Source organism: Monosiga brevicollis, genomic scaffold (assembly GCF_000002865.3).
Source record: "Monosiga brevicollis MX1 MONBRscaffold_2 genomic scaffold, whole genome shotgun sequence".
Lineage (NCBI taxonomy): Eukaryota > Choanoflagellata > Craspedida > Salpingoecidae > Monosiga > Monosiga brevicollis.
In genome coordinates this window covers 934,295-951,216 of record NW_001865039.1, presented here as the reverse complement: position 1 = coordinate 951,216, position 16,922 = coordinate 934,295, and the positions used below count along the sequence as shown (strand labels likewise).

General features: G+C 52.8%; 5 protein-coding genes across 5 annotated transcripts; 3 read left to right on the top strand and 2 right to left on the bottom strand.

Annotated features, from left to right (window-relative positions):
- Nucleotides 1–55: 55 nt before the first annotated feature.
- MONBRDRAFT_35474 (uncharacterized protein) lies at nucleotides 56–1,021 on the top strand. The gene is made up of 2 exons (XM_001742554.1): nucleotides 56–278; nucleotides 565–1,021. Exon 1 carries the CDS (start codon nucleotides 78–80, stop codon nucleotides 240–242), a length of 165 nt encoding a protein of 54 aa, XP_001742606.1. The 5' UTR covers nucleotides 56–77; the 3' UTR covers nucleotides 243–278; nucleotides 565–1,021.
- A 328-nt stretch (nucleotides 1,022–1,349) lies between these two features.
- On the bottom strand, nucleotides 1,350–2,370 carry MONBRDRAFT_17074 (uncharacterized protein; the record flags this gene model as incomplete). Its single annotated transcript, XM_001742096.1, has 5 exons — nucleotides 2,165–2,370; nucleotides 1,958–2,047; nucleotides 1,732–1,830; nucleotides 1,583–1,627; nucleotides 1,350–1,459 (listed from the first exon to the last, which is right to left on the bottom strand). The coding sequence occupies exons 1-5, from the start codon at nucleotides 2,346–2,348 to the stop codon at nucleotides 1,350–1,352; spliced, it is 528 nt and encodes a 175-aa protein (XP_001742148.1). The 5' UTR covers nucleotides 2,349–2,370.
- Nucleotides 2,371–2,801: 431 nt separating this feature from the next.
- MONBRDRAFT_22018 (uncharacterized protein) lies at nucleotides 2,802–9,279 on the top strand (the record flags this gene model as incomplete). The annotated part of the gene is made up of 28 exons (XM_001742553.1): nucleotides 2,802–2,879; nucleotides 3,008–3,159; nucleotides 3,254–3,345; nucleotides 3,476–3,665; nucleotides 3,753–4,005; nucleotides 4,097–4,198; nucleotides 4,449–4,535; nucleotides 4,641–4,736; nucleotides 4,842–4,988; nucleotides 5,079–5,183; nucleotides 5,263–5,340; nucleotides 5,464–5,613; nucleotides 5,712–5,855; nucleotides 6,297–6,395; nucleotides 6,494–6,565; nucleotides 6,652–6,764; nucleotides 6,872–6,954; nucleotides 7,050–7,165; nucleotides 7,260–7,430; nucleotides 7,589–7,666; nucleotides 7,747–7,806; nucleotides 7,945–8,063; nucleotides 8,153–8,252; nucleotides 8,355–8,429; nucleotides 8,567–8,693; nucleotides 8,782–8,879; nucleotides 8,984–9,087; nucleotides 9,201–9,279. The coding sequence occupies 28 exons, from the start codon at nucleotides 2,802–2,804 to the stop codon at nucleotides 9,277–9,279; spliced, it is 3,168 nt and encodes a 1,055-aa protein (XP_001742605.1).
- Nucleotides 9,280–9,546: 267 nt separating this feature from the next.
- On the top strand, nucleotides 9,547–13,092 carry MONBRDRAFT_30795 (uncharacterized protein; the record flags this gene model as incomplete). The annotated part of the gene is made up of 10 exons (XM_001742552.1): nucleotides 9,547–9,984; nucleotides 10,145–10,685; nucleotides 11,050–11,104; nucleotides 11,212–11,489; nucleotides 11,621–11,716; nucleotides 11,822–11,952; nucleotides 12,047–12,392; nucleotides 12,487–12,576; nucleotides 12,665–12,727; nucleotides 12,994–13,092. Exons 1-10 carry the CDS (start codon nucleotides 9,767–9,769, stop codon nucleotides 13,090–13,092), a joined length of 1,917 nt encoding a protein of 638 aa, XP_001742604.1. The 5' UTR covers nucleotides 9,547–9,766.
- Nucleotides 13,093–14,517: 1,425 nt separating this feature from the next.
- On the bottom strand, nucleotides 14,518–15,911 carry MONBRDRAFT_14158 (uncharacterized protein; the record flags this gene model as incomplete). Its single annotated transcript, XM_001742095.1, has 4 exons — nucleotides 14,518–14,757; nucleotides 14,862–15,383; nucleotides 15,479–15,646; nucleotides 15,753–15,911. 4 exons carry the CDS (start codon nucleotides 15,909–15,911, stop codon nucleotides 14,518–14,520), a joined length of 1,089 nt encoding a protein of 362 aa, XP_001742147.1.
- Nucleotides 15,912–16,922: the final 1,011 nt, after the last annotated feature.

Sequence of the window (16,922 nt, the reverse complement as noted above, 5' to 3'; positions counted from 1 at the left end):
TGTGTGTGTGTGTGTGTGTCAGTGTTGTTCTGTCGTTTTCCTCTCAAACACGCAGAGACCACCTCACCACCATCAGCATGTCGGATCCCTGGGCACGATATGAGGCCTGGCGCACGGCCGGGGGCATTGGCCGTAATGCGAACATGATGCGTCTGCTGCCGGGATTTCTGATTGGTACTGGCCTTTTTGTGGTTGCCGTCGGTGTCGAGTCGGTCATGTCCAAGGGCCAAAAGAAGCACTGAGCTGAACGTTGCTCTGGCTATTATTGATTTCCTCTGGTCAGTTCGGGCACGCGCGAGTGTCACAGGGAGCTTTGGGCTGCTCGATGGCTTCTCGTTCTGGTCGTGATTGGCGCGCTCCTCTTGGGGAAGGATAGGGTCAAGATGATGCACGGGAAAAGGGGGAGGACAGGCAAATGTCGAAGTGTGGTGTGCAAATGAGATGGCGAGCCAGCTCGATGTAGCTTGCTCATTGACCTGACTGCTTGCTCGGTTTCATCACTCACACCGACTAACACCGCCCCCGCCTCAACCTCGTGGAACACTCGCTTAATGCACATGATAGACATTTGCTCTGGCCTTTTTAGCAACGAAAATTCTGGCGCCTTCGGTTTAGCTCTCAACATGTCATGGTCCATGTGACCATGTATCTGTGTGTTTGTGTCATGTGTTGTGTTCAAGGCTCAGCGGTTCCTTTCGCCGCGTTTCAGCCATTTTGGTGAGGTGCTTGCACCTGCAGACTCTAGGGTCTTGATTAAACATGACTGCTGAAAAGCTGTCCAGGCTTACAGCAGCCAACACACCACCATCTCTTCGCCTCGTCACAACGGCGGGTCGTGCTGGCATGGAGTTTGTTTTCTTGGCTAGCTCCGCATAGCCTTTGAGCAATCTGTTTGCCATCGTTTTTGTGAGTGGCCATCGTTCCTTCCCTGACCCACCCCTTTTTCATGCCGCGGTGACTCTTGACTCGTGGCAAGGAAAAGCCGAAGCTGAAATTATCACCACGAATTTACATGAAAGATAAAGAGCTGTGCAGTTGTTCCAACATGTTGTTCCCTTCCACCCGAGTTCTTGAGACATAACTGAACACCCCAGGCATGGCATGGCATGGCAGGAGGTAAACCAGCGATACATTCACATGTGGGTATGGTAATTATTATTATTATCATTATTATTACTGTTATGGCGACGATGGTGCCCAAACAAGGACCTACCATTGTGAATCAGAAAATCTTAATTATGCGCGTCACTTAAGAGGACACTCAGTGTCCACACGAGCAGCTCGTGAAACCAAAAAAAAAAAAAGTCAAACACGGGGGCCATGCCCCGGGTCGCTTCTACACGTTGAGTCTACATCTCAATGCCATACTTTTGAAAGTGTCGCATCAGCAGGCTAACTCGGATTTGCACGCATCCCATGGTTTCCGTCTTCAGCTTGAAGCGGTCGGCTTGAGTATGAACTAACCACGGGAGAGAGCCGCAGTTCCAATGAGAGAGTGTAGCTTTGGGCGTGAGACGGTGGCTCTGCCGACACAGAAGAAATGCAACTGGAACTCCCACATCAAGACGGGCAGGCTACTGACCAATATCCGTCTTGCCAAGTTGATAACCACCACCCACGAGACGCCCTGAGCACGGGTATAGCACACCAAGCATTTCAATGGGATGAGGCAATGTCTGCACACCCTTGAGGTCGTCGGGTGTAATGCTATCGTGGGTCCTGATGGCTTACCGCGTAGGCTCTCCAATGCCGATCCGGCAGGGCGCCAGCAATGGCACACGAGGTCGTGGGTGCCAGGTGTCATTGGGATGGGCGCAAACCCATAACCGTCTACCATACCAAATGCACCAGCACCAGCAATGACAAGGACGATGGCCAGTGAGGCTAGCGTTGCTTCTCCAAGCTTGCCCCTGGCCAAACAAGGAGCAAGGATTTAGACGCCTGAGAGATCACCTACACAAGTCGTTGCGACCGAGATCATCTTGATGCCAAACCTCGACCTGCAGCTTGGGCCAGCCTTGCATGCCCTGCGTGGCATAGTGGATGTCTGGAAGAGCATTCCAGCCAGGCAATGCTCTGTGAGACCTTGCAAGCATCCGCACCGTGCGTGCCTGTTCTGCTCATGTCGCTTGAGCTTTTGAGCACGATTGACCTTGAAACTTACCTAGCGGGTGACCAAAAACGGTGGCATCACTGCCAGCTGGGGTATCCACTTGCGTCTGTCCCTGAACTTGGCCCTCCAGCACGCGCCACCCTCCTCCATGGACAAACTGCCATTTGCAAAACAGCGAGGGATCGGGAAACCCGCTTGCCCCACGAATCTGTCCGATCACATGCAGCTCAGCCATCGTTTCACGTCGCGTTTGCGCCACCACCCACAAAAGTGTTGAGAGAGAATTTGAGTTTGAGAGAGTTTGAGAGAGAGAGAGTTTGAGAGAGAGAGTTTGAGAGAGTTTGAGAGAGTTGAGAGAGTTTGAGAGAGAGTTTGAGAGAGAGTTTGAGAGTTTGAGAGAGTTTGGGCTTGAGCTTCAGTCAGTCTTCGAGTCTCCCAGTCTCTTTCAAGACCAAAAGAGCGTTACAAAAATCCAAAACCGCGGAAGCGAGCAGCAATCCATCGTCACATCGCGCTGCATGGTGTTGAGCATTTTTTTTTTCTGCTGGGGGGGTGTTTTTTTCTCGGTTTCAATCCTCACCGCGCGGGCAGCTTGGCGTACGATCACTGGGGTTTGGGCTCGAGCTTGAGCTAACCATATGGTACTGGTGTTGTAAGAAAGCAGCAGCTCGGGCTTGCTCGTGTCATAATGGCTGCTCGTCGTCGGGCCGCTGAGGCCGATCTCGGGGATGACTCAAGCCCCGAGGATGGCGTCGAACGTCAGCGCGTAAGTCTTCGCTGCTTGCGACTAAAGCGTCTGCCCTAGTCCTTCTGGAACGTTTGCACACATTCTTGCTTGTCTGGGATTTCAAGCTTTCATTTTCCTCCCGCTTTTTGCCTGCATTCTTTTGGCAGCGACGTACCGCACCATCGGAGTCAGAGCACCTCTCGGCTACGCAAGGGGGTGACATTTCGAGTCAGGCCTTTGACGGTGGTGATTTGTCCGACGAGAATGATTCTGCTGGCACTATTACCAAGCTTGACTTGACAGACTTTATGAATCATCGGTCTGGCTCACTGCTGCGCGTGCCGCCTGGGTCGGAGCCTCAGTCCTCGTGCCTGCTCTAATTCAGGCTGGATTGTGGGCATGTGCTTTCTTAGACGCCTCACATTGGACTTTGGACCCAATCTCAACTTTATCTGTGGTGAAAATGGCAGTGGCAAATCTGCCATTCTTACGAGCATCATCCTTGGTCTGTCGGACCCTGCTCCAAAACCGCACCAATGTGCATACTCAGCTTGGGAGCGCGTTGAGCGCGAAGGCAGCATGTGCTGCGTCATGCCAAACTGGCTCATCTTGCCTGGCCTCGCGCACGCCCGTAGGCCTCGGTGGCAATGTGGGTGCCACCGGTCGTGGCTCAACATCCGCTTCGGCCTTTATCCGACGCGACAAAGACGTGAAATCGGCCATCGTTCGTATTACGCTCAACAATGTTGGCACCAAGGCCTTCCGTCCCGAAGTCTACGGTGAAAAAATCCACGTTGAGCGGGAAATTCGCAAGGAAAGCAGCACGTACGCTGTCGCCTTGTCCTTGACCCGCTTTCAATCTCTGGCAACGCCTGCGGAATGTCTCCGCCCTCATACTTCATGGGCTCGCAGCTACAAAACTCTCAATGCAAAGTTGAAAGTCGTCGAGGCTCAAGCCCGTCAAGAAATTGCCAACATGTGTGAGTGCTTTCAGATTCAGGCAAGTAGTATCCTCCCTTGGTTGCCACTCAGAGCCTGTCTGCAGAACTGCTGTTGTGAAAATAACCCTCTTTCTTCGCTTCAGGTCGACAATCCCGTTGGAATCCTGACCCAAGAAGCAGCCAAGAGCTTTCTGACTTCAAAAAAACCGGCTGACATGTTCAAGGTGAGGCTGACTCGCTGCCCATGCTCTTCGCCCTTGCGATGCTGCGTTGCGCCATGCCTCGAAATCAATGCACGATACACCCTTTCCGCAGATTTATCGTCGAGCCACCCAGCTCGAGCAACTCATCGAACACTATCAGAAGACCAAGGATAACTTGGACAAAACTCGCGAATCCTTGAAGGGCAGCCATAACGTACGTTCATTTTGCGTCACATCTCATCTCTGCTGTCATGCCTTTCCTTGTCATCCTGATGGGTTGCTGTTACCCTCCCCGTTGGTACAAAACGAGGACACAGGACCTCGCTCAGCTGAGAGCAGATCTTGAAGCTAAAACGAAAATTGCGAAGGTATCAAGCCTTTCCTCGCTTGGTGTTTTGCTTTTGCGAGTGACAGTGTGTCCATTTTCTCGCTCTCACCAAATGAACCACTGCCAACTCGACCAGGAGTTTGAAAGACTGGGGGATGCAGATCGCGAGCTCGAGTCTCTTCTGCTGCAAAAGGCCTGGTCGCACATTCGAGATCAGCGCCAGGTGCGATCGCCCCCTGTTACGTCGTCCTGCCTCCCTGCGATTAGTCACCTGCAGTGTCGCGAGGACTCGTTACCATATCAAAACTTATTGCTGGCCATCTTTTAGGTTCTGGCAGAGTCGCAGGCAAATCGAGCACAGCACGACAACAAGATCAATCAGTTGTCGAAGAAGAAAGAGGCGCGCCAGGCAAGTCCAAAAGCAGTTCATCCGTTGTGAGCCTCAATGTACACGAGTGGCGTTGGGACAAAAGACATCTCACGCGACTATTGCCTTTCTTTTCTGCCATGCGATGCCTGAAATTTCTAGGCCCAGCTAGCGGAACTTGAGACCCAGCGGACGAAGAGCCTGGCCGAGATTAACCTCAGCAACGCCAACCTCCAGCAGCTCGAGCAGACACAGAAAGACATGCGTCCTCATTTGCAAACAGCCACACAGGACTTCAAGACCGCCAAGGTGCCTTTTTGACGCAATCTTGCAGTCTCCTCAACCTCTTGTCCTCAAGCCTCCACTGCTGCTTACTCATCACTCCGAATGTCCACCCAGCTTGACGTCAAAAAGTTGAAGGATGACATTCTGCTGAAGCAACGCGAAAAGCAGGAGATTTCGGACACCATGCAGCAGCGGAAAGAAGCCTCTTACGATCAACAGGTGCAACAGACACGCGCAGGCTCGAAGAGTAATGAATGCTTTCCTGATTCCTTGAATATGACACCCTGTCCAATATCAGGAAAAGCTGCGTAAAGTGGAGGAGCAAATCAATTCATGCGAGGCCAGAATTGCGCGGCACACTGAGGAATCTGATGCGGTTCGTGGCCTGCCGTTGAGCAATTTCACTCCGGTTTGCCTTGGTGCATTTGTTTTGTTTGGACCCTTTTCTTATATAACATATGCATTGTGTCGTACAACTTGCGCACCTCTGGTTTCTCAGGCTGAAAAAGCGATCGAGCAGCTGAACGGGGAGATTGATGAAGCCGCTGGTTTACTGGAGACACGCAGCGCCTCGTGCCGCGAATTGCAGCACCAGCTTGACCAAGCCACAAAGCGTCTGCAAAGCCTTCGAAAGAATCAGACCAACTCGGTCGGTGGAAAGCGTTCTTGACCAAGAGGGCAGGTCAACGCTCAATAACCATTGCTCATGTTGGTTTCAACCGCCCTGGCGTGTCGCGTTTCTCTCAGGTGGCGATTTGGGGGGATAGCTTCCCGCGCATCCTCAAAGCCATTGATGCCCAGTCTGGTTGGCATCACAAACCCCTTGGCCCTCTCGGCCAGTACATCGCGCTGTCCGATCCAAAGTGGGCCATGGCCGTGGAGGTGATGCTGGTAAGTCAAGAAGATTCCCCCCGTGTGCGCACGCTCCTGTCTTTTGAAGCCATTGGATTGAAGCCATTGGATTAAAGCCATCAGTTTGAAGCCATCGGCAAGCCTCAGCGCCGTTCATCCTGATGGATATTCCGTATATGCTCTTGATATTGAGTAGCTCACGATTTGCGTTGATGTCGTGCATCTTGTAGAGCAACCATCTGACTTCGTTTTTGGTCCATGACGAGCATGATCAAAAGCTTCTGCTGTCCATATTACGCCGCGAGAGTCGCAATCGCATGCCCACGATCACCCGCACAAAGTTTTCATCCTTCTTGCCTGAACGCCGCTCAATCGGGCCTGGCCTGATGGTGAGGCGCTGGCCGACAAAGCTCAAATTTGCTCAAAAGCCTGGCCATTATATGTGCTCTCATCTGTATGTGCGATGCCATTTTGTTTTAGATGGTGGCAGATGTGGTGAAGATTAGTGATCCAACTGTTGAGCGCGTTTTAATGGAACGCAAGATTGACGTCACAGCTGTCTTTGAGGATAAGCAACGGGTGCGCTGGAGTCTCACAGAGGATGTTTGATTGGCGTAGCCGTGCAGCTTCATGCAGCCCCTAATCTTGTCACCGCTTGGCACTGGCAATGCATGCAGGCTTTGACGTGCTGTCATGGCTACGATGTGGCTCCCGACCTCAAGGGCGGCTATCTCTTAAATGGCGATTTTGTACGTCGTGCACGGATGACACATGTGTTCCGCCCTTGGCCCCCACGTGAAGCATAACTAGTCAATCTTATGATTGTACCTCTCAGGTTGGCACTGGTCCAGGCAAGCCTTACTACTCCAATGCTCGGCGACAAGGCGCGCGCCGTTTGGGTGTGGACGTGGGCGATGCTATGCATCGCTTGAAGGAGGAGATCCAACGGTCGGTTACCCCAAAGTTGAACCTATTTTTTTTTTTTTTTTTTTCAAATTTTTTATGCCAAACTTCTGCATGATGATTATCGGTTACGGTCTTTTTGATCGAGGTAGGCTCAAGACTAGCCTTCAAGAAGCTGAGGCACACACTGCTCAGGTTCGCAACAACCTGGACAAGTTGCGAAAGGATCGGCAAGGTATATTTCAGCTGACAACCGGCCTTCTTTTGCTGCCTACGAAGGCGAGTGTGGCAAACACGCGAATTTTTCTCATACGCGTTTTATTTCTGCAGCACAAGAGAAAAGCAAAGCCACGGCGTTTCGGGAGAGTCAACGCCTGTCCAAGATGTTGGTTGAACTGCGCGAATCACGCGTGCAAGGGGACCAGGAGCTCGACGTTTCGGTTTATGTACGTCGAATCCTCAGCCTGACGAGCAGATGACCTCGCCTGCCTCTCCAACATGTGGCCTTACTATGTGACCCGACTTGTCTGTTGCATTCAGTCGAATAATATTGAGCAATTAAACCAAGAGCTGTCTGAGCTCAGGGAGCAACTTGACAAGGCGCAGGAACAAGCTCAGCAGAAGGAGAAAAAGCTTTTGAGCCTCAAGGCGAGCATGAGCGCAAGCAACGATCAGATGCAAGAAATTCTGAAGCGTTCCGACACAATCAATGTTCGTAGGGCTTTTTGTCGCGTCTTTGGTCCAACCTGAGCAGTGCAGCAGTCGCTTCTGCCTCTTCGTGCTGCTTTGCCCATCTCCACCTCGCTCCTTTCTTGACCCTTCTCTCGTTGATGCAAATGGCTGCACCTATCGTGTCTTGGCGTGCTCAGCTACAAACGGAGAAGATTGAGGAGGAAATGGCAAATATTAGCTCCCGCATTGGCCTTTACGACAAGCAGATTGCCGAGGTATGTCAAAGCGAGTAACCATGGACCAGTGCCTTTCAAACCGCATCACAGGAGGTTGACCTTGTTCTGGCGGCGTGCAGGAAACACGAGCCCGAACGCAAATTGAGGAACGCATTGCAGAAATTGAGCGGTCTATTGAGGTGGGTATCTTCCTCAGCCTGGACTGCTGATTCGGATCAAGTCACGTTTGGGCGGCAAGGCTGGATGTCTGCTGTGCGAAGGCTGATTCCTTCCGAAGTCTTTCATATCTCATCGGTCATCAATTTCTGCATTTGCAGGTTACCAAGCAGGATTTGTTAACAAACGGCGTGGAAGAGGTTGAGGTCACTTGGGCGACGGACGTGTTGGACCAAAAGATTGTGGCTTTGGAACATCAGAAGAAGGATATGCAATCCCGGTGCGTGCGAAAAGAGAGGTCTCGCACGTACCAGATCTTGCTCACGCAGGTACTTGTTTGCATTCCCCCCCCCCTTTTCCGTCGTACAGGCTGGGTACACGGGAGGAGGCGATTCAAAACGAAACAGATGCACAAAAGCGACTGGAGAATGTAGAGTCACGCTACAAAAGTCTCGAGAAGTTTGCCCGGGTCGGTGGCCCCTTCAACTGCACTCACTCGCTCTTCTTCACGTCGATGAAGCGATGGTGCCTTGTTGTCGTGCATCTCAACCTTTTTCTTTGGTTTGAATAGGAGTTGGACAAGTCGCTGGAGCGCCGCATGAGTCAGCTGTCTACGTTTTGCTCTTACTGCAGCGACCGTGTTCAGGTTGGCCCAAACCTTTTCCACCTTCTTCTATATTGTCATCATCTTCTCCCACGCCACTACCATGGCGAGGCACTGGTGTTGGCTCTCCATGGGCCTGGGAATTCTAATACTTCCTTGTCCTGACTTGCTGAGCATAGAAGGTTTTTCAAGTGCTGCTATCCCATCGCAACTACTCGGGCAGTCTGCGGGTCGATCATCAGGCGGGCACATTGCATCTCAATGTCGCGCCAGGCCACGAGGTGGCTAGCACAAAATCCTTGTCCGGTAAGCGCGCGCGCATGTGTTGTGAGATGACTCGCTGTGTGATCTGACATCGTTGCATATCGTATAAACGACCGCGACCCCATGCTAGGTGGCGAGCGTTCTTTTTCGTCGATTTGCTTCATCATGTCTCTGTGGGAGCTCATGGAGGCACCCTTTCGATGCCTGGACGAGTTTGATGTCTACATGGTCAGTGAAGAAATCCTCTTATTTGCTGCAGTCTCACCAAGCACGGGTGGCTGGTACACACTGCCTGCTGACCTTAACCTCTCTCGTTTGAATGGATGATGTAGGACATGGTGAACCGCACTGTGGCTATTGCCGACCTGGTCCAGCTTGCCACCAGCAAGAGTAATCGCCAGTTTATTCTCCTGACACCGCTGAAGATGATCCCAATGTTGGTAGCCCCATCCACTGATGTTATTTGTCTTCCTCATCGTGTGCTTGCGCTTTTTGTGATACCCTTGGCTTGGGTTTTTCCTCTAATCTTCTGAACCGCTCTACCCGCAGTGCGCCGCAGCATATGGACAGAGTCAAGATTTTCAAGCTCAGCAAGCACGACGAATCGCAGAGCACATTGCAGATGTAGGGCCCTTCGCGCCAGGCAGCTTAATTTGAAAATGACACGATATCCGATGCAGCTCATCCTTCACTCATCCTTCAACACACAAAAAAAAACAAAAAAAAAAACAAAAAAAAAAAAACAAAAAAACAAAAACAAAAAAAAACAAAAAAAAACAAAAAAACAAATAAAAGTCAGAAAAAGTTGATGATTGTCACTGCCTTCGATGGTCCCGCTTCGCCTGCATTTCTGAGCTGAGCTGAGCCCCTGAGCCTGGCGGTAGCTTGGCCGACCTCGGCTGCCTTTGTCGAAGCATTGGCAAGCTTGCTCCCCTGTATCCTATCCAGAGTCATTGGCGCGGAGAGTGGCAGGGCAGCATGCGGTTGAATGAAGGTTGAAGGTTGATTGACTCAGCTGTCTGCGTGCCCTGCTTGGGCTCGGCGTGGGTGCCATTCCTTGCTCTCCCCGGCTCGTGCACCCCCTTCACAAACTGTGATTGGTGGTGACCGCCAGCATGTGGGAAAGCAGTATTGCTTATGGCAATAGCGATGAGCTGCCAGACGACTATACCGATTTGGCCGAACGAGTGGCTACCGATATTCTCAACGCGACGCTCAATGCAGACCTTGAGGCAATGCTGAGTCGGGCCATGTCTCGCGATAGAAACAACGCTTTTGCCACGGCATTGCTCAAGGACCTGGTCAAGGTGCTCGTCATGGGTCAAGAGCCAAGGTATGTGTCCGTTCTGATAGGCCACATGCGCTCCTTCACGAGCCTTTATTTTGCCAAGTGGAAAAGGTTGTGTGAGCCTCTATTGCCCACGCCCAGTCGGTAACGCGATGAGCTCAGACATCGGTGTTGATGCATTGGCGTGGCCCGATCCTTCTCATAGGAGCATCTCCACCAAGGCTGCTGAACAGCAACTGGCCCGACACATCCAGGCTGGTCAATGGCAGGGCAACCTGAATATTCCACAGCTCATCGTCCTGATTCATGTGGTGGAGGTCATGGCCCACCACGAAACGTTGCCGCTGGCGTACGCCATTGTATCCTTCTGCCTCAACTTAAGCGTGTGCTATCACGATGGCGTCCGCGAGGCAGCTTACGCGTTTGCCGAGGCTCTCTGTCAACGATCGCCCCCAGCCATTCTCAAACTCATGGCCTTGATTAGCCTCAACCCTGACCACATGGACATGGTCCTACCCCTGCTGCAGCGCGTATACGTGGCCAAGCCTCAGCTGCTGCAGGTGGTTCAGGACGCCTTGGTATTACAGCACGACCAGTTTCCCCTCTTGGCCCATCGCGTTCTACTTCGTTGGCTGGCCCTGACACGGGTACCGCTGCTCGATGTCACAACATCCCTCTACGCTGCCATTGTAGAGTATGTTCGCCAACCACTGACCATGGTCGAGGTTACCCTTTGCAATTCGGCGGTGCGCGTATTAGAGGCCCACTTGCCCTTCATATGGGCACAATACCACGAGCGAACGTCGCTCCAGCAGCAGCTCGTCCACCGCGTTGTGGCGGTTGTTTTGCACAGCTACGCCGAGGGTGGTCCGCCACCATGCTTGACGCCAGAATCAGTAGACACGGACTTGGCTTTGCGCTCCAAACCAGTTCCCACAACGCTACCGCGCGTGCGCTCTGCGTCGAGCCTTGCGTTGGATAGCCCCAGTACCCATCTTGGCAGCTTTTCCACCGCGGACAATCGACCGCGCGCCCGCAGCTTACGCTCTCAGCACGATGAGCTTGTGGGTGGACTCGAGCTGGATGTCTCTTCCCTGGCCATGTCGGCAGCGCCGTCCCCAGCCAGCAGCCCCCAGCGATCTGCTGCAGCACAGTCACCCGCAAAGTCCGTAGACGCGAGTGACCTGCAAAGCGAGCCCGGCGATGGTGTGCAAGCCGAGCCCGGTGTTGATCAGCACAGCGTGCTCCGTGTTTTTGCTTACATTTACACAGTTATGCCGGGGCCTCTGCTCACGTCATTGCGGGACTACAAGCACCAGTCCGCATCCCAACAAAAATCTCTGAACCGGTTGCTTGCCCATTTCAAGCTGAATCCGGTCTTGGCCATTTCCGGTGCAGCCGCTTACAAGCAACTTTGCGCCCTTTCCCCGGCTGAGATCATGGAGCAGGCCATGCGGCTCTCCGGCCTGCGTACTGACGGCCAAGACGGCGAGGAAGGGGATGTCATGGCCTCTCTTTCAACCCGTGATGCCCATTTGGAAAAATTGCAGGTGTGTTTGCTTGGCTAGACCGGTCGGGCTCTCTTGGCTGGCTCTTTGGGAGCTACGTGAGGCGCCGCTCTCATGGTGTGGCCTTGGCCCTTCAACTGCATGGTCGTCTGTGTGTACATTCTTGGATTCAGGATGATCAAACGGCCCTGGAGCGCGCATCAGCGTGGGAGCTGGTGGGCGCATTACGACAAGAAATTGCCAAACTACAACACGAACTGGCTGCCAAGGTTTGCTGTTCTTGCTTTGTCGAGATTCTGAGTCACCTGTGAGGTCTGGGCCTCACCTTGTACCGATTGCCAATGAAAACCATTCCCCTTTGTGTTCGTCAACAGAGTCTCGAAGGTAGTCCGCTGCACGACATGCTCGTACAGTCTGGGACCGAGATGATAGAAGTGGCCAAGTATGACAAAATGAACCTTGCGCACAAGAAGCTTGAACAGGATTTGCGCGCCAACCTCTCTGCGTAGGTCAAGTCTGCCATCTTGACTTTGTTCACCTCCATGCCCGGCACGTTATTTTCATTCCCGCCTTTGTGTGCTCGTTATCTCCTGTGACAGTGCACTGCAAGAGGCCAATGAGCTGAAACGAGAGTTGGCTCTGACACGGGAGCGCTCCTTTTCCACCTCAAGCGTGGCATCTCAGCCTGAAGCCGAGCTTTTGCGTCGAGACATCCGTGCCCTTCAAGAGACTATTGCCGATTTGCAACGCCAGCAAAAGTGTGTCCCACAAATGTTGCCACCTCATGTCCACTTGCCTGCGGCCCTGACACTGTGTCCCAATGGTGTTCCAACACCCCAAATCGTCCTCAGACAAACAGAGCCTGTGCAAGAAAGCGGGCAAATGGAGTTTCCAGCTGCTCTTGCCGAGCCAGCCCTTCGGAAACAGCTTCTTCTGCAACGCGAGGTCAGGCTCTGATTTCTGGTCCCACTCTTCTTTCTTCTCTCTCTTTCTGTTGTGCAAACTCAATTAATATGCTTTCGCTTGTATATCCAACTAGCGCTTGGATGGCGTCCAGTATTTGTTGGAAGAGCATGTCAAGGGTTTATCAGCCCGCGTGCAGAGCACGCTCGCTGCCAATTTGGCCCTGGTGTGTTGCTCAGCTCTGTTGACTGTGGGCACATGGCCTCTTGCTTATTGTTTGCGAGCAGGCTGAATGATTTTTTTTTTTGTCGCAGGAGCGCACGATCGTCGCACGCGAGGCTAGTCTAGCCCTGTCTCAGGAAACCGTTCGCAAGCTGGTGGGTCAAGATCTGCCACTCCCACAGGAGCTCTCACCTTTTCTCACAGAATTTGGGCGATTGCTGCGAGAGCACAGGAGGAGACAGTTGCAGAGCAAGAAAAGCTGCTGGATGAGAGTCGCACTCAAGCACAATACGCGCTTCATGCTGGCAAACAACGCTGTGATATGCTTGAGGTACAGGAAGTCAGCTAGTTTGTCTGTTGGGGACGGATATCATAATCCTGCATTGGTCGAGCCACTCATTTGCTTCTTGGTATACGCTAGAATATCAACGCTCAACTGGAAAACGACGTTTTGCGCTTGCAAGTGCAATTGCACGCCCACCTACCAAACCCGCATTCCGAGGCTACAACACATGAGTAGCACTTGCCTCAACCCAATGTGTGTGCGTATTCGGTTTCGTGGTACCCTGGCTAGTTTTTGGTTTGATATTGTATTGCGTTTTGCAGCCTATGAACTAACATGTAAAACACCCAGCAGGCAAGGAATCAACCTTCAACCGTTCTCTCAGGATTGCATAATCTTGTTTGTTTTTAGTGTGAGGTTGCGCACACGAAAAACTCTTGACACAACAAGGGCTCGACTACGCACAAACACAGCATGTGCACACGTGGACAAGCAGCATCGCAGATCAGGGAACACAAGCCAACAAGACATTCATTCTGTCACTCGCTGCACGACATTGGTTCGGAAAAAAATCTGAAGCTTCAGCCCCAAAAGGGGGCAAAGAGAGGATGTAAGAGGGGCGGGGCGAGAGGTCAAGAGTCACAGGCGGGCGCAAAAGCAAAACTTGATCATAGCCATGACTTAAACGACGTTCATGTCTTGCAAGTAGGAGACACGCTCCTGGAGCTCCTCACTACTGCATACTTCAACGTCCTCTTCTTCCTCGGCGCGTCGCTGGGGCTTGCGCTTGCCACCAGCGAATGACGCGCTTCGTAGACGACCACCCTGCGAACAGACAGAAGGCGTGAGTGGAGGAAAGGTCGCTTGTGCCTTCATGGAGGCCTTGCGTTGCAGAAAAGCGTTGCAGAAAATCAACAACCCGGCCTGGTAGCGTATGCAGCAGCGATGCGCAAGTCAGCAGAGCTACCTGTTCCAGTTCCTCCATCATTGAGTTGTCAAAATCATTCATAATATCTTCTTGGAAACGCATGAAATCAGGATCGTTCATCATCATGTCCAGCATGGCGACGGCCTCAGCACGGCCCTTGATGTACACTGCAGCGTCCCAGGCGCACAGAAGCGGCACCATGGTGCAATGAGTTGAAGTCTCAAGGGCAGAAGCTGCCATGATGAAACCAAATATATACCTTGTTCACCCTCATCTGTTTCCAAAACTTCATCCTTGTCCTCTTCTTTTGAATCTGCTGGCGCAGCACCGGCTGGCGGACCAGATGGCGGTGGCTGCGTCGGTGGTGCCACTGGTTTACGGAAAAGTGAAATAAGAGTCAATGCCAAAAACGTGGTTTTTGGCGGGGATGATGGAGGCGTGGAATGAGCGTGGTGGTCCGAAAGAGGGCGGGGTGTACCTGAAGGAGCAGCAACTGCTGCCGAAGGGGCGCTTGCCTTGTCCTGCGCAGCAGCTTCGGGACGGGACGCACGCGCACGCTCGCGAGCTGCAATGGCTTCTTTCTTCAACTGCTCGCGCTCATCCAAAGCCGCCTGTGCCATCCAGCGCAACAGACGAGGAGCATGGCAGCGTGAGGGATCCACTTTCAAACAAGACCAGGAAGAAAGAAGAGTCAAACCAAAGACAGACACCAAAACAGAACAAAAATCAAGAAACTATAGAGCATAAAGTTGCAAGAGTGCCCTCTTGCCAGAGGATGGCGAGGCGAGGACTTGGCCGTGGCCTACCTGAATGGCTTGTTGACGCATGGCGCGATGCTCAGGGGGTGGGTTTTCCCAATTGTGCACCGTTTGTACGTACAGGCTATGATAGCCGACGCACATGTCCAAGATACGCTGGCAAGTCTTGGCGCGATTGAAAAATACGCTGAAATCCTTTGTGGCCTTGTCATGAACCTAATAATGTCGTGTTTCGGGCAAGAATGAGGTCACTGCGAGTTGGGCATGAAAGCGAGCATGACAGGCCATGGGGTCGGGGCCCTGGGCCGGCGTTGACGCACACAAATGGTAAACTTTTTGTCGGCAAACGCCAGTTCGCTACATTCGGCCCAACTAAAAGTGACCACCGGTTTTTGCATGTTGTTCAGACGAAAGACGTAGAGACCGCGAGGGCTGACGCCCAGAACAAGGGGTGTTCCATTCTTGTTCTTGATGTCGTAGCGAAGCATAGCAAATTGGGGGTGCTTCTGCACCACCTGCATGTATTTGAGGACGGCAAGATGGCGGAGGATGCCGCGAAGGGTTTTCCAGACGCGGATGACCTCTTCGGCCCAGAAGGTCTGCATGTTGGCGACGTTGATGTTGCTGGTACGAATAATGTCGTCCTTGTTGGCCTCAGGGATGAGCTGTTCCTTGGCCATGAATTCTGGGGTGTGCTTGGTTTCATCGTAATCGCCTAGCACAGCCTGCAGCGCCAGGGATGCGAGGGTGAAGGCATCCTTGTTGGTGATTTCCAGCTCTCCTTTGATGACCGATTGTCGACTAGACAAAAAAGTCTGGTACAGGGTAACGTATTGCAGGACCTGACAGCGTTGCGAGCCAGCCAAGCCGTGAGATAGAAGCCAAAAAGAGAGGAGGGAGAGCATTCATATTCAAAGTACAAAGGGCGGCGGCATACGTGGGTGACGTCAACGGGGAAGAAGCGGATGCGAAACTCCAGCTCATAGTGGTCGGCGTCGGCTGGGCGGGGGATGTCCTGTTTCAAAAACTTTTTCTTCAAGTCCACCCAAACCATTTCGTTCTTTTGATCGTAGTACATCAGACCAAAATAGTACTTTTCAAACATCTTGATAGGCAGAGCAGCGCAGGGCCAGTGAGGGTCCACGACCACTGGACGAGAAGGTCAACGGGAAGATGAAAAGGCATGCGGGAAAGGAAAAGTATCGACCCACCTTGAGCATAGTGCAAATTTGGTTGAGAAAGTCGTCACCCGTGGTCGAGGGCTCAGCGTACAGCTGAAGGGTTTCGCCGTCGAGGAGCTTGACGAGTACGAGAGCGGGCCCGCTCTTGGAGCTGCGAGTGGCTTTGGTGCGTTTGACAAAGTCGGGCATGCTGACCTTGTTGAGCGGGTTGTCGAGGCGATCACCCGCCACGCCCCCGGCCCGAGCCTGAGCGCGGTGTTGCATTAGTTCGAGCTCCGAGTCGTTCTCTTGTGTCAAGGCCTGGGGTTGGCTCGTGTTTTTTTGCATTGAGGCACGACCGGTGCCAAAGGCGATAGAAGCCAAAGACATGACATTCATCCACGTTTTCATGTCTCGTTCGTCATCAGCTGCAAACAAGTAGGTCCGGGCCCCAGATTGTTGTCGGTTGAAGACCTGGGATGCAGAGGGCAGGCAGGTGCAAGAGTAGGTCAAAACACACATGGCAATGAGGGATACCAGCCATCACATCGACTCGGGCCCTTTTAGAGTTGCCAAGTGGCTGGAGTCACGAGGGTTGACGCGTTGTCTGGCCACCTGGTGCTCAGGTGTGAGAGTGTTGATTGGGGTGGTAGGGCGTGACAGCAAGGCGCGCGCTGACCTTGAAGGCCCAGGGGCGATTGGATTCTGTCTTGGTGGCGCGAGTGACGGTATAACTGGGGAGAAGGATCATGCCAAGAGCGGACATGTCCTTGGGTCCCTTGAAATAGTAGAGGCAGTTGTCGTCGGTCAGCACAAAATAGCGCTTTTTCCAGTTTTTGACAAAGTTAGCACTACCAGTTTTGTACAGCCAGCCCATGGTAACGGCTGAATTGGCCAGGTCGGCCACGGCTTTGGTGCGCGCGGCGACACGGAGTGGGTCATTCTTCTTGTCCACACGGGCCTTTGACCTTTTGGCCGCGTCAAGTGTCATGGTCGGTGTTGGGCCAGTGCTGGTGGCAAGGGCGGGGGCAGGGGCGCTGGCCGACGCTGCGGGAGAAGCGTCAGCGTCATCGCCATCGTCCTCGTCGTCCTCTGAAACATAGGCTTCAGCGCCGGTACTGCCTTCGGTGGAGAGCTGTTTGATGCCCTGGGGAGAGCGTGGTAAGAATGAGTTGGGGGGGGGGGGGGGGGGGGGGGGAAAGGAAAAGGAACTTTTGTTTA